The sequence below is a fragment of the Mastigoproctus giganteus genome, chromosome 6 (genome assembly GCF_048544385.1).
Source record: "Mastigoproctus giganteus isolate SK-2022 chromosome 6, ASM4854438v1, whole genome shotgun sequence".
NCBI lineage: Eukaryota > Metazoa > Arthropoda > Arachnida > Uropygi > Thelyphonidae > Mastigoproctus > Mastigoproctus giganteus.
The window spans coordinates 5,031,416-5,056,511 of NC_143580.1; the positions used below are offsets into that span (position 1 = coordinate 5,031,416).

The window sequence follows — 25,096 nt, forward strand, 5'->3', positions numbered from 1 at the left end:
TAAAGGGAACTCGTAGAAAACACTAGATACAGAAAAAATAAATATAGCGTTATAACTGTTTTCGGATATAACTTAAGGATTTAATTTTGTTTTGAAATTTTATTGAATTAAATCGGAATCATGACTCAGACCAGAGCAGCAAAGCAAAAGGCTCAAGCTAATGGGAGTGCTGTGGTTCAGGGGAGAACTGAAGGGGGCAGTTGCCCTCTGAATCACAGTCTTTTAAAATGCACTGTTTGCTTGATGTTTGCGGAGCAGTCGGGTACGGGACATGATACTGCCAAGGGGGATGTCTCTGTGTGTGCACGATGTAAGGAGTGCAAGGAAATCAGGCGACAACTCAGCGTTGTTATGGGCCTTTATGAGAGCTTGAAGGACAGGGTGGATGCCCTCAAAGGAAATAAATTGAGGGGCCCATCAAGCTCTCAGCCGCCCACATAAACGCCGGAGCTTGCACTTGGTCATCAGGCAACACAGGCAGCCCCCTAGACAGAATGTGCTGGTCCCACAGGAACTAGTAGTTGTTGGTGACTCTATTGTCAGGGAAGCGGGGAACATCCTTTGTAAAAAGGATAGGTGGAATAGGACCAGGGTATGTCTGCCAGGGGCAAAGGTTGATGATGTTGTAGAGCGGATATCATCTTTTAAGGTCACAAAAGGTGATATAGTTGTACACGTTGGCACTAATGATATTAAGAGTAGGAGACCGGTGGAATTACTTAGCAAGTACAGGTCACTGTTGAAAAAAAGCCGTGAATTAGGGTTGAATTTGAAAGTGTCTGCAATTCTGCCCAGACACGATAGGAGGGAGTATATGATGAGAGCCTTGTCGATCAATTTGGCCCTGGAGGGATTGTGCAAGGCTCAAGGGGTAGAATTTTTTTCAGCCTGGACTGTACTTGTTAACAGGTGAGATTGCTTCTATAGGGATGGGATACACTTAAATAGAAAGGGTGCAAGAATTTTTGCTGATGCTGTCGAGGCAGAGTTAGGTGGGTCGGAAAACTGCTAGTTGGGGGGGGATACAACGACTAATAGATTAACAGTAGCCACTGGCAGAGGTGGAAGTGATTCTTGCACTGCTTCTATTGAAATGAGCAGAAGCCTGAAAAACAAGATGCAGGATATTTCAGAGACTGCTGGGAGTCATTGCGGTACAAGTAAACACATGGTTGTGTTAGTGTAGCCAAGAATAGAAACAGGTGCATGTATACCTGCGTGTACACCAATGCTAGGAGTTTGGTAAATAAATTTGATGAATTTGAGGTATTGCTCAAAACATCAAAGGCAGATATTGTTGGGATATCAGAGACGTGGTGTCACACAGATATAAGGAATGCGGAACTGGAATTTGGGGAATACAACGTGTATAGAAAGGATAGACAGGACAGGAGGGGAGGAGGGGTTATGCTATTAGTTAAGAAACACAAAGTCCAAGGAAGTGAAGCCAGTCGACATCGATGGACAGGGCAGTGTCGAGTCAGTTTGGTGTGACATAAGCATAGGGAAATCAAAATTGAGAGTAGGAGTGTGCTATAGGCCTAATGACTTTGATGAGTATAATAAGATATTGTACAGGGAAATAGAGTGGGCCAGTAAATCAGAGAGTGTTATAATGGGGGATTTTAATTTCCCAGATATTGACTGGAATTTGTGGGTTGGTCACTCGCACACTAGCAAGGCTTTTGTGGATTTATTGGATGATTGTTTTCTACATCAGCATGTTCGTGAGGCAACAAGAGGGAGCAATACTCTTGATCTGATTATCAGTAGTGATTCTTCATGCATTAAGAATCTGCAGATAAATGAACCACTAGGTGGCAGTCATCACAGTGTGTTGAAGTGGGATTTACTCAAGGAGGTAACTTCCATCAGAGGTAAAGGGAAGGGTTTTTGTTTTCGTGAAAGCGACTATGATGGTCTGAGACAGTATTTAAATTCTATACAGTGGGACCAACTGATGATGTTACCAACAGCAAACTCAAAATGGGAAGCATTCAAGGAACTAATCTTGGAGGCTACCAGGCTTTACATACCAACTAAGAAATATTGTTCAAGGTTTAGGCCTAAATGGTTGTCAGATGAACTAATGAGACATGTGGCAGAGAAGAAAAATGCATGGGATGCATACAAATTAATGGGTGACATGGAAGCCTATGATAGATATAAGTTGGTCTGTAACCAAGTCACAAAGGAGATTAGGCAGGCAAAGGCAGACTACGAAAAATCCTTGGCAAAGGATGCAAAGAAAAACAGAAAAGAGTTCTTTACCTATTTAAACTCAAGAAGGAAAGGGATGAATCAGATTGGTCCACTGGATATTGATGGTTCAACAGTTGAGGATCCTGCTCAGGTGGCTAACAATCTAAACGAGTACTTTGCATCTACATTCACGCATGAGGAGTTATTCAGGAAGGAGAATGATGTAGGTAAAGTAAACATTGGCAGTGAGCTGGATGATTTTGTAATAACTGAGAGGAAAGTGGAGGAGAGATTGTTGAGGATAAACATAAAAAAGGCACCTGGGGTGGATGGGATCTATCCGGTTATATTAAAGGAGGCAGCAAAGGAAGTAAACAAACCCCTAGCCATAATTATGAGAGCTTCTTTGGACTCAGGGGAGGTACCCATAGACTGGAGATGTGCAAATGTAACCCCAATTCACAAAGGAGGATCAAAGGCTGACACAAGTAATTATAGACCTGTTAGTTTAACTTCTGTTCCAGGTAAATTAATGGAGGTACTTGTTAAAGAAGCACTGCAGGATCATCTAGACAAGAATTCAGTTATAGCTCAGACGCAGCATGGTTTTGTTAAGGGCAGGTCTTGCCTGACCAATTTGATTGGATACTATGATGTAGTCACAAAAGAACTGGATGCAGGGAATAACTTTGATATTATATATTTGGATCTTAGAAAGGCTTTTGATACTGTTGCACATGGAAGACTGCTGCACAAATTGGAGCAGTGTGGCATTGGAGGCAAATTGCTGCTATGGATAAGGGGATGGTTGAGTGGCAGAAGACAGAGTGGTAATCAATGGACACTGCTCAATGTGGACTAATGTTATTAGTGGAGTTCCTCAGGGTTCAGTGTTGGGTCCGTTGTGGTTTTCGGTGTTTATGAATGATATTGATGATGGGATATCAAGTTTAATGTCCAAGTTTGCAGATGATACAAAGGTTGGCAGGGTTGTTAAGGACACCACTGACGCTATGCTGCTGCAACAGGATCTGGAAAGGTGGAACAGATGGGCTGAGAGGTGGCAAATGAAGTTTAACATTGAAAAATGTAAAGTACTACATATGGGAAACAGTAACCCCAGAGCAACGTATGAACTCTGCGGTACTACACTGACAGTGGTGGAGAATGAAAAGGACCTGGGGGTAATTGTGCAGGCAGATATGAAGTTCTCTGAGCAGTGCAGACGAGCTGCAAGAGTAGCTCATGGTGTCTTGTCAATGATATACAGGAATTTTTCTAGCAGGGATAAGGAGGTGATTATTCCCTTGTATAAGACAATGGTAAGGCCACATCTTGAGTACTGTGTACAGGTCTGGAGGCCTCATTTCAGGAGGGATATAGAGCTGCTGGAACGGGTACAGAGAAGGGCAACAAGATTAGTGAATGCAACAAAGGGTTGCTGTTACGAAGAAAGGCTTAAGTTTTGCAAATTACAGAGTCTGGAGACTAGGCACCGGCGAGGTGATCTGGAGGTGTATAAGGCTTTGAATGGTTTGAGCATGCTCAATGCCAATGGGATTCTTCATCTTGCTCAGGATAATCAGCTCAGAGGGCATAAATTCAAATTGAGGAAGGACGGATGTCGGATAGATGTGCGGAAATTTGCCTTTGGCCAGCGGGTGGTTGGTTGGTGGAACCGACTTCCATCACTTGTTGTTGAAGTTGATAGCCTAAACAAATTTAAGGCTCAACTGGACAGGTATTTCGAACGAACGGAGGGGTGAAATGGGAGTGGTGTTTTTTTTTTTTTTTTTTGGCTGATGCTGAATAAGCTTGCTTTCTTGCATCATATGCCTCTGCTAATGCTAAATAACTTATAAAACTAAAAACAAAATTTTAGTTAATTAGTTTATCAAAACTGTTCCAGTTTTGATAAACTAATTTTTAAATAAAATGAAACTTTCAATTGAAAGATTAATTTTATCCTGTTAATTTTGGTTGATGTAACCTCTCCTGTTTTATATATCTGCTCCTTGCTTAATGCTTAAATACCTACAGAAAAATTATAACTAAAGTGGTTGCAATAAAAAAAAGTGTAACACTTAAGTAATTTTATGGATATGGGGCCAACAGTGTCAGTGATTAATGTATTTATTTACCACTCCACTGGACCATGCATTAACAAATATGGAGATTCTGAATTGAGTCCATATTCTCATGGTACATTGTGAACTGCTTTTATTCTTATTACTGCTCCTTATAGTGTTAGGTGGTCACAGCTAATTTTTGGGCAACCGTATCCTGGTACCAGGAAAATGCTGGCTCCCTTTAAGTTGCTTCAACAGTCATAATGAATATGTAAATTGTTCTGGAACTAACCATATCAAGAATAAACTGAAATTTATTTATTTATACCCTACTTATCTATATTTGTATCTGAAATTCAGCCCACTTATAAATTCAGTGGGCTGAATTTTGGCAAAATCTGGCTATTCTGTGACAATCAAATTTTTCTGCTTGTACCTTCACAATGGTGGGACTGTTAGTAACCCTGGCTGTTCACCCTTCCATGTGCAAGTCCAGAATCACTGCATCTAGTATACTGGAGGTGACCACCTAGATGTGAACCAAATGTAAGTACAGGAACTCCCCGACTTATGTAATGGTAGCGTTCCACGGAACGCTACGTAAGTCGGAATTTCCCCCATGCTTGTGCACCACTTGCAACTGTGCTCGCAGAATTGATTGAATCAAAAAAGAAATGTTTGATGAACATGTAAATAGAATTATTTATTGTATTTATTCAGTTTTTTATTTCATGCACAGGAAAAATTACAAAAGCGTGCAATTTAAAAAAATTTCAAAATTATAAAATTACAAAAAAAGAGAGGAGACTGACATAACATCAGTAAGTTTTACCTCTGAAGCATCATTGCCAGAATCAACATCTTCAGCTGATAAGTACGCCACTGTGGAGGTTGAGGGCTGTGGAGATTTAGGAGTTGACCGCTCAACCTTACGAAAGAACATAATGGATGACTGGATGGCGTGTCTTTTCTTTTCATCGTAGATTTCTTTGTAGCAAGCATATCATTCACCCCTCTGTTTACTTTTAATCCTTCACTGTCAGGATCCATCTTTTCAAACCTCGCCATTGCCGATGCAATTTCATGAAATGCCATTGCCATCTCTCTGGTGATGAAGCGTCTCGGCTCCTCATTTGGTTCATCTTGAGCTTTGTCAGCATTTTCTTCTTTCACTATCACTGCCTGCAAGTCAATAAATTCTTTGTCAGATAATTCCTTCTCTTCCTCTAACTCCTCCACATCTTTGGCATCAACCTCCAACTGAAATAGCTCTGCAACCTTTACAATTTTATTTGTATCCTCTTCATATGATTTGTCTTTTTCAAATCCTTCAAAGCCTTTTACAGACTATGGACATATTTTCTTCCATGCGGCATTTAAACAACTTTTAGTAATTTCCGCCCAGGCCATATTAATGTTTAAGATGGGGTGGTAAATATTGTAAGGTTTCCAAGTCTCTTAACGTAACATTTTTCTCATCGTCTATTGCAGACAATGCCTGAGCAAATGTTGTGCGTAAATAGTAAGCTTTTAAATTTGAAATAACACCCTGATCCATAGGTTGGATGAGTGAAGTCAGGTTTGGTGGTAGAAATATGACTCATGTTTAAATTTAAATCATCTTGATGCGTAGAATGTCCAGGAGCATTATCTAATAGAAGTAAAATTTTGAAGGGGACGTCGTTGTCATTACAATATTTTTCAACTTCGGAAATGAAGCAACATTTAAACCAATCCTCAAAGAGAAATATTGTTATCCATGCTCCCTGGTTCGATTGGAAATGCATGGGTAGGGTGGATTTATTGACACCCTTGAATGCACAAGGATTTCCAGAATTGTACACACAAGCAGTGGTTTTAAGCGGTAATCTCCCACTGCATTAGCCCCAAGCAAATTTTTAACATTGACGAGCAGTCTCGTCAATGTTAAAAATTTGCTGTATTGAATAGCTGCCTTCATCAATAATTTTTTCCAACACATCACAAAATTTCTCTGCAGCTGCAGAATCGGCACTGGTGACTTCACCACGTATTTTAACGTTGTGGAAACCAGCGCGATGCTTGAACCTGTTAAACCACCCATTGCTTGCCATGAACTTGGGTTGGGGTTTGCTGTACTTATTCTTAATAAATACTTGTTACTTTTGCTTGAATGGTCATTAGACTCAGGGGCACTGGCTTCTGAATCTGATTTTCTATCCATCTTATTAACAGTTGTTCTATCTTTGATATAGCACCTGAATGCTGTTTTGTGATCACTGTTGATCTAAGTGCATTGATCCTTTGACATGCATTCCTTTATACACGCATTCCTTTAAAATAGTAATCACTGTTGAAGCAGCAAAACCTAATCCCCTTGCAATAGATGACAAACTTTGTCCTGCTTCATACTTCTTAATCATTTTCATCTTCATTTGTAAATCAATTTTTGTTTTGTTTCCTCGCACTTGCACTTTTCTTTGGTCACATTCCCTTCATCATTGTAATACATAAATAGGAACGAAGAGAAGTTTCTGAAAATTTGTTTTTTATATGATTGAAAAGTTCGGCAAAGGGGAGAACATTTCACCATAATAGTGTTAAAACCCACACAATTGCAGTTATCAGTTTACAGATCGAGTTTACTACCCATTTATAATTAGATGCACTAACAGAAAATCCCAAGAAACCAGAAACTGCTAATCGTTTTTGTTTTATGGTCGTTACCTCCAGAAATGTGTTTTAGAAAAATATCACAAAGGTATTCAAAATTGATTCTTATAATGGGACATACAATAATGATGAAAGGGTAGTGCAATTTCCATTATAAATATGACCTTTTAGAGAGATAAATAGTAATATAGTGAAATTTTCAACTTCCAAGGACTTGGAATGAATTAAAAAAAAAAAAAAAAAAACACAATGTGTTATTGGGTTCACATTACGATATTTTCACGATACCTCCCTTTTATTCTTACGGGATGCAAAACATGTTTCTACGATATTTTTTTTAAGTTTGCTCTGGTTGGCAAAAATTTACGTCAAGTCAAATTTCTGTAAGTCGAGTATTATGCAAGTCAGGGAGTTTCTGTACGAGGCAAGGTGTGGTACCCATGTATGATCAGGCAATACGAGATGGTGGATGACTCTCCTCACCTGGTGTGATACCATCACTTTACTTATGAGAGGTTTGAAGTGGTGAAAATATAAAAAGTGAAACAGATTCTCTTACATCACAAAACATGCTTCACAGAATTCTGAACAATCTTCATACCAAGAAAACTTCTCAAAAATCTCTGCTACTGAGCTTACATATTTTTTGTCAGCTTTTTACACTTACTTAATTCCATTGGTGTTTTATACTTATGAAGGGAAATTTTCTCACATCAGCCAGTTCTTGTAAAGCGTGACAAATTGCTCCCTTCAGTTAACAGCCTAGATGAGATGGGTGGCTAGGAAAAGACAAGAAAACATGGTGAGATAAAAAAAGTATCAAATGTGACAGTTCGTACCCATTTTCATAATGTCATCTGGGAAAGAGGAGTACCAAGACGACTAGTGTTAAATGCACAGTTAATAATTGACTTCTGGAGACTTCATTTCTCCTGAAATAGTAGATTTATTGGTTGAGAAGACTAATCTGTTGATAGGTGAAATTAGGAAGAATTATTAGCAAATTTTTAGCTAATTTTAGAAAAATTATTAGCAAAGGCACATGATGCAAGAAAGCAAGCTTATATAGCATCAGCTTAAAAAAAAAAAAAAAACCCTTATTTCACCCATCCACTCACTCCAAATGTTTGTCAAGTTCTGCCTTGAATCTATTTAAGCTATCAACTTCTACAACAACAGATTATATACTTTATGCACCTCAATCAGATCACCTCGCAGGTGCCTAGTCTCCAGAAACTGTAATTTGCAAAACTTAAGCCTTTCTTCGTAAGAGCAACCCTTTGTTCCCTTCACTAATTTTGTTGCCCTTCTCTGTACTCGTTCCAACAGCTCTTCATCCTTCTTAAAATGAGGCCTCCAGACCTGTATATAGTACTCAAGGTGTGGCCTGACCATTGCCTTATACAAGGGGATAATCACCTCCTTATCACTGCTAGAAAAATTCCTGTATATCATTAACAAGACACCATGAGCTACTCTTGCAGACCGTCTGCACTACTCAGAAAACTTCATATCTGCCTGCACAATTACCCCCAGGTCCTTTTCGTTCTCTACCACTGTCAGTGTAGTACCACAGAGTTGATACATTACTCTGGGATTACTGCTTCCCATATGTAGTACTTTACATTTGTCAGTGTTAAACTTCATTTGCCACCTCTCAACCTATCTGCTCAACTTTTCTAGATCCTGTTGCAGCAGTGTACTGTCATTAGTGTCATTAACAACCCTGCCAACCTTCATATCATCTGCAAACGTGGACATTAAGCCTGATATACCATCATCAATATCATTTATAAATACAGAAAACAACAATGGACCCAACACTGAACCCTGAGGGACTCCACTAATAATATTAGTCCACGAAGAGCAGTGTCCATTGATTACCACTCTGTCTTCTCCCACTCAACCATCCCTTTAATTATGCTGGGGAGAGCAGGGCAACAGACACAGGCATTGTAGAAATGAAAGCATTTCTTGGTCTACTACTTTTATCTGGTACCTGCCACTGCAAGAAGTTGGATAAGCTTGCCCCAATTCAAGGCCTTTTTAGGTTGTTTGTTAAAAACTGTCTTGAGGAACTGTTCCCCATCAGAATATGTGAAAATTGAGATGCTTGCATCCTTAAGGGGCAAGTGTCCCTTCAGAGTATATATACCTAACAAACTACCCAAGTATGGAATAAAGATACAGGCAATGGCTGATGCAAAATCTTATATAAAAGTATATACAGGAAAACAGCCTGATGGTCTCATTTAATATAGGCAATTTGTCTGTTGGTGTGGTCACAAGGCTTATCTCAGAGATCTCAATATCAGGCAAAAATGTCAAGTTTGACAATTGGTATACCAGTTATCTACTACTCCTAAGGCTGTTTGATAACCATAATTTGACTGCTGTGGACACACTTCGAAAAACAAACCTGGGATTCCTAAGGAATTCCTAGTGGTAAAGAACAAAGCTTGGTGTCACAGTATGTTTGGCTTTAAGGATAATGTGACATTAGTCTCATATACATCAAGCTGGTAAGAAAAATAAGAATGTTGTTCCCCTCAGCATTGTGCACCATGATGACAGTATTGACCCAGATTCTGGTGATAAGAAGAACCTGATATTATCACCCTGTACAATCAAACGGAGGTATTTATATCATTGATTAGATGGCAGGGGGATATGAGACAAAAATGAAACAGTTAGCCTGTGATTTTTTTCTAAACTCTCCTGAATGTCTCAACAGTAAATTCATTCATTCTATACTGTCACAAGTCAGAACAAGCTAAAGCACCCCTTGTTCATCAAGAAGGTAGGTAGGTGTGAAACTCAGAGGACATTCTGAAGAGGAAATGCAGAACATTCATCTGAGAAATGAACTCAGCAGAAATTAGAGAATATTGCAAGGAGCTGTCATCAACACCTAGCCACTGGCAGTTCAATACAGGGGCAAAGGTTATGTGATTGTAAGGTGAAAGCTGTGTAACAGTTGTGATAAACATGTGTAGTTGACCATAGCAAGATGCTTGTCAGTTGCATTGACTATAAGAATACATTATCAAGTGGCGAATCAGAGTAATGTGCTTGTTTACCAGAAACAAGCTTCTCTTTCAGGGTTTTGTAATGATCCCATTATTTTTCTTAGATTTCTACTTTTATTGGACAGATTTAGGTTCTTCTTGTATACTCCTTTACAGATTTACTTAATAAGTATTAAAATCAAAATTTTATTTTTGTTTAAATTGACCACTTTTTTAAACAAAAATGAATAAACATAAGATTCAGAAAATTTTAATCTTTTCATTAATGAGTGGAGGAATTTTGAAGTATTCCGTAAGATATGTGAATTTTCTCTGCTGGGATATTCCAGTACTCCACTGGACTAATGCAGGGTGTTAGCATAAAAAGCTTTACAGATAAAAGCATAATTATTGAAAGCTTTGTGTATTGGGGGGGATAATAAAATGTTCTTGCAACTGCATTTTAATTTTGGCAAAATTGTGGTGTCTAAAAGATTATATGTGTGTATATTTTTATTTATTTTTTTTTTAACTTGCAGGTTGCGGCAGCGGCAGTTGGCTTAGCACAAAGAGCTCTTGATGAAGCAACTAAATATTGTTTTGAACGAAAAACATTTAACAAACACTTAGCTGAGGTAAGAATTTTTTTTTTTTTTTTTTCTCAAGAGATGTTATGTTGCATATTTGCAAGAGGATTGCATGGTTGAAACCAGAAGCTAGCTTGACCATCTAAACAGTCTGTTATTAGATAGCTTGGCATACAGCATGTTTGTTTCAGAACAACAAACATTAAGAAATACCGGCTTCAGTCAGCTGATTTGTTGATTTAAATCCATCAACAATACAGAGCTTCCCAACAGTAGCAGTTTTTAACTTGTGTTTCTTGGATAAGTCAATTGTTGCCAATATTTTGTATGTGAATTTGTATTATGCCAACTAAACTGTGGTTGCTCAGAAACCATCTGTCATGTCTAAATTTTAACCAAACTCCAAAAGTGTGAACATGATACAAGAAAGCAAGCTTATACAGCATCAACCAAAAAAAAAAAAAACCTTCATTTCACCCATCCATTTGCTCCAAATGTTTGTCTAGTTCTGCCTTGAATCTATTTAAGCTATCAACAACGACAGATGGAAGTTTGTTCCAACAATCTACTACCCTGTGGCTAAAGGCAAATTTCTGCACATCTTTTCTACAACTGTCTTTGCTCAATTTGAATTTATGTCCACTCAGGCGATTATTCTGAACAAGAGGAAGAATCCCATCAGAATTGAGCATGCTCAATGCTGATGGGATCCTTATACACCTCAATCAGATCACCTCGCAGGTGCTTAGTCGCCAGACATTGTAATTTGCAAATCTTAACCCTTTCTTCTTAAGAGCAACCCTTTGTTCCATTCGTTAATCTTGTTGCCCTTCTCTGTACTCGTTCCTGCAGCTCTACATCCTTCCTAAAATGAGGCCTGCAGACCTCTATACAATACTGAAGTTGTGGCCTGACCATTGCCTTATACAAGAGGATAATCACCTCCTTTTCCCTGCTAGAAAAATTCCTGTATATCATTGACAAGACACCATGAGCTATTCTTGCAGACCATCAACACTGCTCAGAGAACTTTATATCTGACTGTACAATTACTCTCAGGTCCTTTTCATTCTCTATCACTGTCAGTGTAGTACCACACAGTTGATACATTACTTTGGGGTTACTGTTTCCCATATGCAGTTCTCTACATTTGTCAATGTTAAATTTCAGTTGCCTACTCTCAGCCCATCTGCTGAACTTTTCTAGATCCTGTTGCAGTAGTATACTGTCATTAGTGTCATTAAGAACCCTGCCAACCTTCATATCATCTGCAAACTTAGACATTAAGCCTGATATACCATCATCAATATCATTAATAAATGCAGAAAACAACAATGGACCCAACACTGAACCCTGGGAGACTCCACTAATAACATTAGTCCACGAAGAGCAGTATCCATTGATTACCACTGTCTTCTCACACTCAACCATCTTTTTATATAGCAGCAATTGCCTCCAATTCCACACTGCTCCAATTTGTGCAGCAGTCTTCCATGTGCAACAGTATCAAAAGCCTTACAAAGATCTAAATATATGATATAAAAATTATTCTTTGCATCCAGTTGCTTTGTGACCACATTATAGTATCCAATCAAATTGGTCAGACAAGACTTCCCCTTAACAAACCCATGCTGTGTCCAAGCTATAACTGAAGTCTTGTCCAGATGATCCTGCAGTGTTTCTTTAACCAGTACCTCCATTAATTTCCTTGGAACAGAAGTTAAACTATGATTTTTTTAGTGTTTCTCACCAACCATTGAAGTAAAAACGAAAGACGGAAAACCAAATTCTTAAAATTTTTAATATTTAAAATAAATTTATTTACAAACAAAACACCATATTACTGATGATAGTCATTTTAAAAAAAGACAACTGTGATATACAGTAAATATACAAATACCGAATTTAAAATACAATAAAATATACTAGGTTAAAAGCGCGAAAATACTGACTGAAGCTTTCAAAGGCTTCTGCCTTCTTTCTCAACAGTGTACTTCTATTCTGCGGTGCATGATTAAATACCAGCAGGTTCACGGCGCGTCTCACGTAAACGTATACTGTTCCCGTCGGAACCGGAAGTGGCTCGGGAGCGTTTCAGGCAAAAACGTTCATCCCCTCCAAGGATTACCGCCTCAAAGAGGGGATGAATGCGTGTGCCCTTATCTCTATTTATATTATTCTCAATAGAACTAATTCGTAAGCTCTCGAGCCACTTGCGGTCCCAAAATCTATGCGCCCGATCGGTGATGACAGCTTCGTCTGGGGAGATTTGATGTTGCTTCTCCCAGAAATGTTCAGCTACGGCAGATTTACCATAGTCTGCATTTCTTATCGCATTTGTGTGCGATAAGAAATGCAGACTATGGTAAATTAAAAGGTCTGTAATTACTTGTGTTGCCCTTTGAACCTCCTTTGTGAATTTGAGGTCACATTTGCATATTTACAGTCCATGGTCCATGGGTACCTCCCCTGAATTCAAGGGAGCTCTCATAATTATGGCTAAGAGTTTGCTTACTTCCTTTGCTGCCTCCTTTCTTTATTACTGGATAGATCCCATCCACCCCAGGTGTCTTTGATGCCTTTATGTTTACCTTCAACAATTTCTCCCCCACTTAGCCCTCAAGTATTGCAAAATCATTTAGCTCACTGCCAGAGTTCACTATCAGCATTCACCTTGCTCAACCCATTCAAGGCTTTACCCACCTCAATCAGATCACCTTGTGGGTGCCTACTTCCAAGCACTGCAATTTGCCTTTCTTGATAAGAGCACCTCTTTGTTCCCCTCACCAATCTTATTGCCCTTCTTTGTACTCGTTCTAGCAACTCTACATCCTTCCTAAAATGAGGCCTCCAGACCTGTACACAGTACTCTAGGTGTGGCTGGACCATTGTCTTGTATAACGGAATAATCACCTTGTCTGCTAGCAAAATTCCTATATATCATTGACAAGACTCCATGACCTGCCCTGGCAACCCCTCTGCATTGCTCTGTGAACTTCATATTTGACTGCACAATTACCCCCAGGTCCTTTTCATTTTCCACTTCCCTGAGAGTAGTACCACACAGTTGGTACGTTTCTCTTCGGTTGTTGCTACCCATGTGCAGTACTTTGCATTTGTCAATGTTAAACTTCAGTTGCCACTTTTCAGCCCATTTGCCCAACTTATCTAGACCCAGTTAGAGTACTGTACTGTCTTTACTCTCATTAACAACCCACCCTGCCAACCGTTGTATCATCTGCAAACTTGGACATTAAACCTGATATACTTTTATCAGTTTCATTGATAAGTATACAAAACAACAATTGGGCCAACCCAGAACCCTGGGGAACTCCACTAATAACATTAGTCCACGAAGAACAGTGTCCATTGATTACCACTCTCTGTCATCTCCCACTCAACCATCCCTTTATCCATTGTAGCAACTTGTCCTTAAAAGTTTTTCTGAAATCCAAGTATATGATATCAAAATTATTTTTGTTCCTTTCAGTTCCATTTGTTCCATTCAGTTCCTTTGTGACCACATCATAGTATCCAGTCAAATTGGTCAGACAAGACCTCCCTTTAACAAACCCATCCTGTGTCTTAACTATTACTGCAGTCTTGTCTAGATGATCCTGCAATGCTTCTTTAACCAGTGATTCCATTATTTTCCTCGGAACACAAGTTAAACTAATAGGTCTATAGTTACCTGTGTCACCTTTTGAACCCTCTTTGTGAATTGGTGATACTCCTCTGAGTCCAAGGAAGCTCTCATAATTATCAGACTTTTAAGCTGTAAAATGGAAGAGACTGATAGATTCATGTTATATTTTATTGTATCTCGAATGTTTTTGTTAAAAGGTGTAAAAACAAAACTTAATTTTTTTTTAGATTTAATTTTTTAATAAAAATGAAGTTGTAAAATTAGTATTACAGTCCATTAAGAAAAGGTGAAATATTAGTATTGTCCAACTAAAATCAGAAAAAAAAAAGTTCACTAACTAAAAGAGAAATTGGCATAGGTCAATGCCATGCTGTTCTATTTGCTAAGCTGGGGTGCTATCACCACTACTAGGTTAAATATTTACTTTGGCATACCTTTTAATTTTCAACACACAATATGATTAAGGTTTGAAAGTTAATGCTCTAGAATGTACAAGTCTCCTAACTGTAGATCCAATCTGTAGGTTCTAGTGGATTCATCTGATACCGTGATTAACTCTAATAATGCCTGTTTTGGGCATATCTAGTATGAAGTTTGGATTTCTAAAATTTATTCAAAAATAAGTGCATTTATTGAATATTCATTGTTTTCCTACACAGCACCAAGCTGTGCAGTTTATGTTGGCAGATATGGCAATAGGTGTTGAATCATCTCGTTTATCATGGATGCGGGCTGCTTGGGAAATTGATCAGGGAAGAAGGAACACTTACTATGCCTCTATAGCCAAAGCTTTGGCATCTGATGTTGCCAATAAATGTGCTACTGATGCTGTACAAGTAAGTGATAATTACTTATTACTTAAAATCATATGATGTGGTAATAATAGGCTGTGTACAAGAAATGTCCAGAAACTGTTGATTCATAGTTGATTGATCTTTATTAAATTGGGAAGATGCAACGGTATTTTCATAAATGCAAAATTGTTTTCAGTGTATTTCTTATAAGCAGTGTTTAAATGAAAAGTAACATTTTTACAGCGTAATTATTCAAAATGTTGTGAGAAGGGCATTTTGTTTATTATATAGGAGTAGCAATGTCATAGTAAAGAACACAAGCCAGCATAAATTATCATGGGAAATTTATTAAAAAAAATTAGAGTTGCACAAAATGATTGGGGTGGAGGGGCTTTGTCTGATGCTTTAGGAGATCCCTTGCTATTTGTAATTCTCTAGATAGGCATTCCCTTAGTATTAGTAAGGCTGAATGAAGCAAGGAAGTGAACTTTTCTACATCAGCCAAAAATAAATAAATAAAATATAATAATAATAAAAGTTCATATAAAACAGCATGTTCATAATATTCCCTTAGACTCACTGCCTCCATCATGTTGGGAGGCAACTTATTCCAATGTTTAACAATCTGCTGTCCATAGATAAACTTCAGGAGATCCAATTTTTTTGTTATTCCTTGAGATTTTATATTCGTGTTCCGGGTTCATGTCTCACCCGTCAAAGAGAAACCTTCTTCGTTCATTTTACTATTCCCTTCAATGTGTTATATACCTCAATCAGACTTCTCCTTAGATATCAGGTTGCCAAACTCTGCAGTCCATACCTTCTAAGCTGTTCCTTGTTTTACATGCAGTTTCTAATAATTTTGACTGGAACCATGGCCTTAGTAGTAGTAGTAGTGGAAAATGATGCAAGAAAGCAAGCTTATATACAAAGTAGTACATAGAAGTTATAAAATATAAATATAAAATGGAATATATTTTATATTTATATTATATTCATAAAAAATAAGTTGCTGGAAGTCTCCTATATAAGAACTAATACACTTGGAATTTGTATTTTGTCTTAGTCTTTTGATGGGCATCAAAGCAAAAGGATGTTTTTTTTTTTGTTTGTTTTAAATGCATTCAACTCGAAATTGATGCTTTTGGGCTATTTGTGTGAGCACTCCTTTTAATACCATTGGGCAAGTCATATGGTAGCATCACAGCAGTGTAAAATGTTTTAAATTTTTATGTCCGTCGTTGTAAGTCCAGATTGTCGAGGAGAGACTGTATATATAAAGGAGGGGGGGGTTTGATGCAGTGCACCTGTGCCCCAACACAGGTGTCCAAACACAGGTGTACACCATTTAAGTGCAACATAGCCATAATGTGAAATGGGAATGGGGGGATCAAGCACTTCAAGGCCCTAGAATAGCAGCATGAATTGGCCAAATATATGCCTGTTACCTTCAAGTGTTCATCCATATTTTAAGTTATTACAACATAGATGGACAGTCATGCTGGATAATATCTTAGAGGTTGATAGCTTAAATAGATTCAAGGCAGAACTTGACAAACATTTTGGAATGAGTGGATGAGTGAAATAAAGAATAAGGGTTTTGTTTTTTTTTTTAAGGCTGATGCTATATAAGCTTTCTTGCATCATATGCCTTTGCTAATGCTAATAGGCACATTCCCACTTTCCAACCTACCTATAAGTAGGTAAATTTTTGTTTCTGTAGAAAGTCAATCTCCATGTGGTACCGCAAGTGTGCCAGCTGTTTCTCGTGAAGTGGACATACCTTATTCCAATGTAAGGCTAGTAATGCGTCAGGTGTTGCGGTACTATCCTTACAAGATGCACATGCTACAGCAGCTAAAGCATGGTGATGCAGATATTCGTTTCACATACGCACTTCAGTTTCTGATGCGAATGACGGTGGATATCACTTGGCCATGGAACATCCTTTGGAGTGATGAAGCCCACTTCTGCTTCATTGGACAAGTGAATACGCACAACTCTCACATTTGGACAACAGAAAACCCTTGAGTTATCTAAGAGTTCCCATTGCATTCTTCAAAAGTGACAGCATGGCGTGGATTTATGGCCACATTCATGACTGGGCCAAAATATTTTTTTGAACAGGTAACACCAACTGGACCCTGCACCTCTTCCGTCACTGGACAGCGATATTATGAAATGTTGGCAAATTTCGCAATACCAGAGCTGCAACAACGTGAGTGCCTTCAGGATACCATATTCATGCAAAGTGGTGTGCCACTCCACATCCACCGTTGTGTCCAAAGATTGCTGACAACATTTAACAGATGAACAGGTCATCAGCCTTTGTTTCCAGACATCTTGGCCACCCCGATCACCAGACCTCACCCCATGTGACTTCTGGTAGAGCCCCCTACATAGGGATACTTTAATTTTAACAACCCTATATTTCTGTAAAAGCCTTGAAGTCGGGTAAATTCTAGGATTTGATATACTAGTTTCACTTTGATAAAAGCCTAAAATTTGGACTTTTACTCCTCTGATAGTGAATAGTAGTAAATACAATATAAATCCTAGGATTTGCCGGTTTTTGTTAAATTTATCGAAATAAAAAAAAATTCATTTTTCCTATTTTTAAAAATCTATCATGGAGGGAAAATAGTTCCTTTCACTGAAAAATCAGAGGCTATCAAAGAAGCCCTCACTATATTAGCGATTTAGTCAGAGTGTAACACAGTTAACCATGCAAAGTTAATCCTCCCCCACGATCTTGTTTAAAAATTGATAAAATGAATGAAACAGAAATTATCATTCTTCCCTTTTCGAACTATCACAACAATTTTTCAGGGATAGGGAGTATATTCTCCTTGTGCCCTTTAAAAATTAGAAAGTGATAACTGGACAGTGCTTTAAAGGTAATGATAATTTACTTTTATCAATTTTTTAAACAAGGGCACAAAGAGAATATATCTGCTATCCTTGTAAAATTGCCTTGATGACATTTGCTGTGTTCAGATACAGTACTTCAGTCAGATAATGAAAGAATTTGCAAATGATTGTGATTATCAACTTACTCTAAAAAGCAGTAAGTCTGAAAAATAAGTGAGATGCAATGTGATATTTTGATTTCTGTAAATGTGAACTATTAAATTCCAAGATTTACCCTATCAGAGCAGTAAAAGTCCAAAATAAAAGGAACATTTACCAAAGTGAAAGGCAAATCCTACATTTTACCAATTGGCTTTGGTAAAGTGCAAAATTACTGCTCTGATATAGTAGAAGTTTGAAATATCAAGCCCGAAATCTCAAAAAATGTTCCACCTTGGTGGTTTCATACACTTTTCCAATTTTTAAACTGTCATGAGGGATATATCTGCTGTCCCTGCAAGGTTATTTGGGTAAATGTATTCACTATATTCAGAATATAGTGAATATGTAACACATCTCCTTTCTGAGACAGCAGATATATCCCCCCCCCTATCCATACATGCCACTTGATTAAAAGTGAATGAACCAGAAAATTATAATTGCTTTCCTCTTGCACTGTTACTTTTGGGGAAAATATATCCTCCCTGTGCCCTTCTTTAAAAATTGAAAAAGTGATAATTGGACAATTATAAAGGTAAGCAATGATAATCATCTGTAAGGTTTGAAATTTTTTTCCTGAAATGGTATTTAGAAAATATATAGTTATAAATATAATTATACTAATGAAAGGTCTCTTGCAGATCTTTGGGGGTGCAGGTTTTAATGCTGAATATCCAGTAGAAAAACTGATGAGAGATGCCAAGATATATCAGGTATTTTTTTTTTTTTTCTGAATTAACTGAAATTCTTGAATTAACCATTTACAGAAAGGCACTATAATTAATAAATTATTCTTCATAAGTATTAGCTTAAAAAATTTCTCTGGCATTGTATCAACTGAGTGCTTTTTGTTGCTTTTAGATCAAATTACCATTAAAAACTTTGTCGCTCCTCTTGATGTTGAATATATAAAGAGATCACAGCTAATTCTGCTTTATTTAAAAAGTGAATTTATTAATTAAAGTTAATTATTAAAAAAACGTTTTAAAGCAGCAGAATTAGAAAGTGAGTAGTTTAATTCCCAAGATAGGCCACTCACCTCCACAAAATATGGGTGGCACTTATTCCACCTACCTACCCACCCAAGCTGTTCCAGCTCATAAGGACACTTGAATAGATCTCTGAAATCTGGCAGTGTGTGCTATTAATTGCTATTTATGGCTAATGAAAATTACCATAATAGTTAAGTAGCTATATGTATTTATTTTGTTTTTTCTTTTTGTATTTAAAATATTTAGTATCAATAAAAGCCAACAGATGCAAGGAAGTTAATCTTTTTTACCTTAAAAAAAAAAAAAAAACTCATGAATAAACTTGTTGCAGTTATCAGCAAATTCATACATTAATTTGTTAATTATTTAACCAAACTGCTTATAGTCTCCTATGTTTAATTTGTTTTCTGTAAGATAATTTTTAGTCCATTTGTTTTTCTGCCCTCCCCATTCTTTTTTACAGCTACTTTTTCTTTATGGTGGTCCCTGGTTTCATTTTAATTTTGCTAATTTAGTTCTCCTAATTTTAGTTCCTTTGGTTTCAGAATTGAGCTATGATTTATTTTTTTTTAAATTTCATTTTGCTTTTTTGTTCAAGTTGTTAAGAGTTTAATTGCACATTTGCATTATATTTTGGTTTGTTAATTGGTTCTGGCCAACAGTGAAATTTATGTTTTGTAGTTTATTTTTATTTTATTTGAGCCAATAAAAAAAAATAATAATAATCATAATTCTCACATCACACACTCTCCATCACTAGAAAGTAACGATTTGACTTCCTCTTAAATTTTGGTGGAATGAAAAATTAATCTTGATCACCCAAAAAGGCAGTTTGGTCCAGTAGTCAGCAATACATTGACTAAACATAAGTGTTCAATTATAAGGTTTGTATTCAATTTCAGTGTGAAAATTTCACAGTTCGTTTTGCTCGTTGTGACCTTTCCTCAATACCTCAAGGACATTCTGTCAGATTTCCCCTGCATTGCCTAGTTTCTAAGTTCTGTAACTTCCATCTGCATAGTCCCTTCTCATATGGACATCCCCTTACTGTTTCTACCAGACAAGCCGTGTGTCTTTGAAACCTTCATGAAACTCGGTTTCTATCTTTAGATGTGATATGCAGGCTGACCATTTACTTGTTGTATAATGGAACTTTCTACTTGGATGCCTGCTTGGAGCTGTATAAAATGCTTTGTTAAAGTCAAATATGTAATTTAATAATTTTTCTTACATGAGGTTCCCCTATGGTCTTGTTGTTTTTACTTTATAATCTCAACAAGATCCTCTGATGCACCTTTTATCATAAACTCCATGGCCTTCCTCACCACTGAGGTTAAACTGACCAATCTCTGGTAACCCATCTTCTGCTTATTCTCCTCTCCTTATTCCTTGACAAGATAATGACACCTCTACAATTCAAGAGGATTACACTTGAGTCCAAAAGTGACTTCAAGGTTAACTCTAAAGGCTTGGTATATGCCTCTGCAATCTCTTTCAGTGTGGCTAGATAAATACTACCTAGCACCTTATCTGCTTTCAAGCCTAGTAGTTTGTTTTGTCTCTCCTCTGTAATTTCAATGTATTGTATAGTGCTTGGATTCACTGGCACAATATCCCCCAGTCTATAGTTGTGCCATTTCCATTGAACAAAGTTCTGGTTCACTCTTTTCCTCTTCATATTTACATATGAATAAAACTCCTTGTTCTTATTACTGGCTCTTAAGACTAGTGATTTTCCATGTGTCGATTTGTATCACTTTCTCTCCTTTTGTGATATTTCCTAAATAGAATGAATACAAGTGTCTGCAATTCTGCCCAGACACGATAGGAGGGAGTATATGATGAGAGCCCTGTCGATCAATTCGGCCCTGGAAAGATTGCGCAAGGCTCAAGGGGTAGAATTTTTTTCAGCCTGGTCTGTACTTGTTAACAGGAGAGACTGCTTCTACAGGGATGGGATACACTTAAATAGAAAGGTGCAAGAATGTTTGCTGATGCTATCGAGGCAGTGTTAGGTGGGTTGGAAAACTGCTAGATTGGGGGGATACAAGGACTAATAGATTAACAGTAGCCACTGGCACAGGTGAAAGTGATTCTTGCATTGCTTCTATTGGAATGAGCAGCAGCTTGGAAAATAAGATGCAGGATATTTCATAGACTGCTGGGAGTCATTGAGGTACAATTAAACACATGGGTTGTGTTAGGGTAGCTAAGAAAAATAACAGGTGCATGTATACTTGCGTGTACACCAATGCTAGGAGTTTGGTGAATAAATTTGATGAATTTGAGGTGTTGCGCAAAGCATCAAAGGCGGATATTGTTGGGATATCAGAGACGTGGTGTCACACAGATATAAGTAATGCAGAACTGGAATTTGGGGAGTACAACATCTACAGAAAGGATAGACAGGATAGGAAGGGAGGAGGGGTTATGCTATTAGTTAAGAAACACATAAAATCCAAGGAAGTGAAGCCAGTCGACATCACTGGACAGTGCAGTGTCGAGTCAGTTTGGTGTGACATAAGCATTGGGAGATCAAAATTGAGAGTAGGAGTGTGCTATAGGCCTAATGACTCTGAGTATAATAAGAAACTGTACAGGGAAATAGAGTGGGCTAGTAAATCAGAGTCTTATAATGGGGGATTTTAATTTCCCAGATATTGACTGGAATTTGTGGGTTGGTCACTCACACACTAGCAAGGCTTTTGTGGATTTATTGGATGATTGTTTTCTAAATCTGCATGTTCGGAAGGCAACTAGAGGGAGCAATACTCTTGATTTGATTATCAGTAGTGATTCTTCATGCATTAAGAATCTGTAGATACAGGAACCACTAGGTGGCAGTGATCAAAGTGTGCTGAAGTAGGATTTACTCAAGGAGGTAACTACCATCAGGGGTAAAGGGAAGGGTTATTGCTTTCGTAAAGGCGACTACGATGGTCTGAGACAGTATTCAAATTCTATACAGTGGGACCAACTGATGATGTTACCAACAGCAAACTCAAAATGGGAAGCATTCAAAGAACTTATCTTGGAAGCTACTAGGCTTTACATACCAACTAAGAAATATTGTTCAAGGTTCAGGCCTAAATGGATGTCAGATGAACTAATGAGACATATGGCAGAGAAGAAAAATGCATGGGATACATAGAAATTAACATGTGACACAAAAGCCTATAATAGATATAAGTTGATCTGTAACCAAGTTACAAAGGAGGTTAGGCAGGCAAAGGCAGATTACGAGAAATCTTTGGCAAGGGGTGCAAAGAAAAACAGCAAGGAGTTCTTTACTTATGTAAACTCTAGAAGGAAGGGCATGAATCAGATTGGTCCACTTGATATCGATGGGTCAACTGTTGATGATCCTGCTCAGGGAGCTAACAAACTAAATCAATATTTTGCATCTACATTCACACATGAGGAGTTATTCAGGAAGAGGAATGCCATAGATGAAGTAAACACTGGCAGTGAGCTAGATGATCTTGTAATAATTGAGAGTAAAGTGGAGGAGAAATTGTTGAAGATAAATAACAAGAAAGGCACCTGGGGAGGATGGGATCTATCCTGTTATATTAAAGGAGGCAGCAAAGGAAATAAGCAATCCGTTAGCCATAATTATGAGAGCTTCTTTGGACTCAGGGGAGGTACCCATGGACTGGAGATGTGCAAATGTGATCCCAATTCACAAAGGAGGGTCAAAGGGCAACACAAGTAATTATTGACCTGTTAGTTTAACTTCTGTTCCCGGAAAATAAATGGAGGCACTGGTTAAAGAAGCACTGCAGGATCATCTAGACAAGACTTCAATTATAGCTTGGACACAGCATGGTTTTGTTAAGGGAAAGTCTTGCCTGACCAATTTGATTGGATATTATGATGTGATCAGAAAGGAATTGGATGCACGGAATAACTTTGATACGATATATTTGAATCTTAGAAAGGCTTTTGATACTGTTGCCCATGGAAGACTGCTGAACAAATTGGAGCAGAGTGGCATTGGAGGCAAATTGCTGCTATGGATAAAAGGATGGTTGAGTGGCAGAAAGCAGAGAGTGGTAATTAATGGATGCTGCTCTTCGTGGACTAATGTTATTAGTGGAGTCCCTCAGGGTTCAGTGTTGGGTCCATTGTTGTTTTCTGTATTTATAAATAATATTGATGATGGTATATCAAGCAATGTGAGAAATTATAGAGTTCTTAAAATACCGTGATTGTTGGACTAAATTCCAAATAGCAAATGCTTAATATACAGTACTCACTTTATACAATCTGCAATAGTTATAAGGGTGAAATGATGGCTAGATTTTGGGTTGAATAATTTAAATTAGTAAATTAAAAAACGAGATAAAAAATAATTTGACAGAATTTAAAATAAGAGCAAGGAGGCAGAAATGCACAACTCCGTCCCTGGTTGTCATGAAAGAAAGTTAATTAAAAAACTCTGAATAATATAAGTGATATGAAAACATAATATATCTGATCAGATGCCAACAAAACTGTAATGCTTGCTATATCGGAAGCACTACAACAAAGTTCGGTTCCACAAGAACCTCTAATACACATGCATACTATCACTATAACAGTTTTAGAACAGGACAATCTAGCACCGAGCTCACAATACATGCACACACCCACAACCACATCCCCCTAGTCGATTCCGCCATTACTATTGTTAAACTAAAAACCAGCTACAAAATTCTCCAATATGAGGCTCTCATTATTGAATGGTTCTGTCACCACTCTAAACTTAACATCATAAATGTAAAACTCGCCTTCAATTTTTTCCCGGTCTGGAATCTCTCACATTTTAGATTCCCACGTGTTTCAAAGAGCATCATGGGAGTATAGATATTTCTTTTAAATACAGCACGCGCTCACTCTCTACTCAAATTTGCCAACTGAAGACGTTTTTAACTAAACGAAAGTCCATCGTTATGACTATTGGCCTTATCAGTTTTATATTACTCAGTTTTTTAATTTACTTTCCTTCATGACAACCAGGGACAGAGTTGTGCACTTCTGCCTCTTTTGCGCTTAATTTAAATTCCGTCAAATAAATTTATTTTTTATCTCATTTTTTAATTTACTAATTTAAATTATTCAACCCAAAATCTAGCCATCATTTCGCCCTAATAACTATTGCAGATTGTATAAGGTGAGTACCGTACATTAAGCATTTGCTATTTGGAATTTGGTATATCAAGCTTAATATCCAAGTTTGCAGACAATTATGAAGGTTGGCAGGGTTGTTAAGGACACTAATGACAGTACGCTGCTGCAACGGGATCTAGAAAAGTTGGGCAGATGATCTGAGAGGTGGCAAATGAAGTTTTAACATTGACAAATGTAAAGTACTACGTATGGGAAGCTGTAACCCCAGAGTGACGTATCACTCTGTGGTACTACACTGACAGTGGTAGAGAACGAAAAGGACCTGGGGGTAATTGTGCAGGCAGATATGAAGTTTTCTGAGCAGTGCAGACGGTCTGCAAGAGTAGCTCATAGTGTCTTGTCAATGATATACAGGAATTTTTCTAGCAGGGATAAGGAGGCGATTATCCCCTTTATTAGGCAATGGTCAGGCCACACCTCGAGTACCCTATACAGGTCTATAGGCCTCATTTTAAGAAGGATGTAGAGTTGTTGGAATGAGTACAGAGAAGGGCAACAAGATTAGTGAAGGGAACAAAGGGTTGTCTTACGAAGAAAGGCTTCAATTTTGCAAATTACAGTGTCTGGAGACTGGCACCTACAAGGTGATCTGATTGAGGTGTATAAAGCCCTGAATGGTTTTAGCATGCTCAATGTTGATCGGATTCTTCCTCTTGCTCAGAATAATCAACTGAGAGGGCATAAATTCAAATTGAGGAAAGACAGATGTAGGATATATGTGCAGAAGTTTGCCTTTAGCCAGCGGCTAGTTGATTGGTGGAACAGACTTCTATCCTTTGTTGTGGAAGTGGATAGCCTAAATAAATTTAAGGCTCAGCTGGACAGGTATTTGGAATGAATGGAGGGGTGAAATGGGAGTGGTTTTTTTTGGCTGATGCTGCATAAGCTTGCTTTCTTGCATCATA

At 37.7% G+C, this 25,096-nt stretch overlaps 1 protein-coding gene across 1 annotated transcript in view; it reads left to right on the forward strand.

Annotated features, from left to right (window-relative positions):
• The window catches only part of Mcad (Medium-chain acyl-CoA dehydrogenase), a 109,455-nt gene that overhangs the window by 82,702 nt on the left and 1,657 nt on the right, over positions 1 to 25,096 (forward strand). The window contains exons 11-13 of the mRNA XM_090374896.1: positions 10,471 to 10,566; positions 14,824 to 15,000; positions 18,669 to 18,740. Of these exons, the coding sequence (XP_090231022.1) occupies positions 10,471 to 10,566; positions 14,824 to 15,000; positions 18,669 to 18,740 (345 nt within the window). The remainder of the gene's footprint in view (positions 1 to 10,470; positions 10,567 to 14,823; positions 15,001 to 18,668; positions 18,741 to 25,096) is intronic.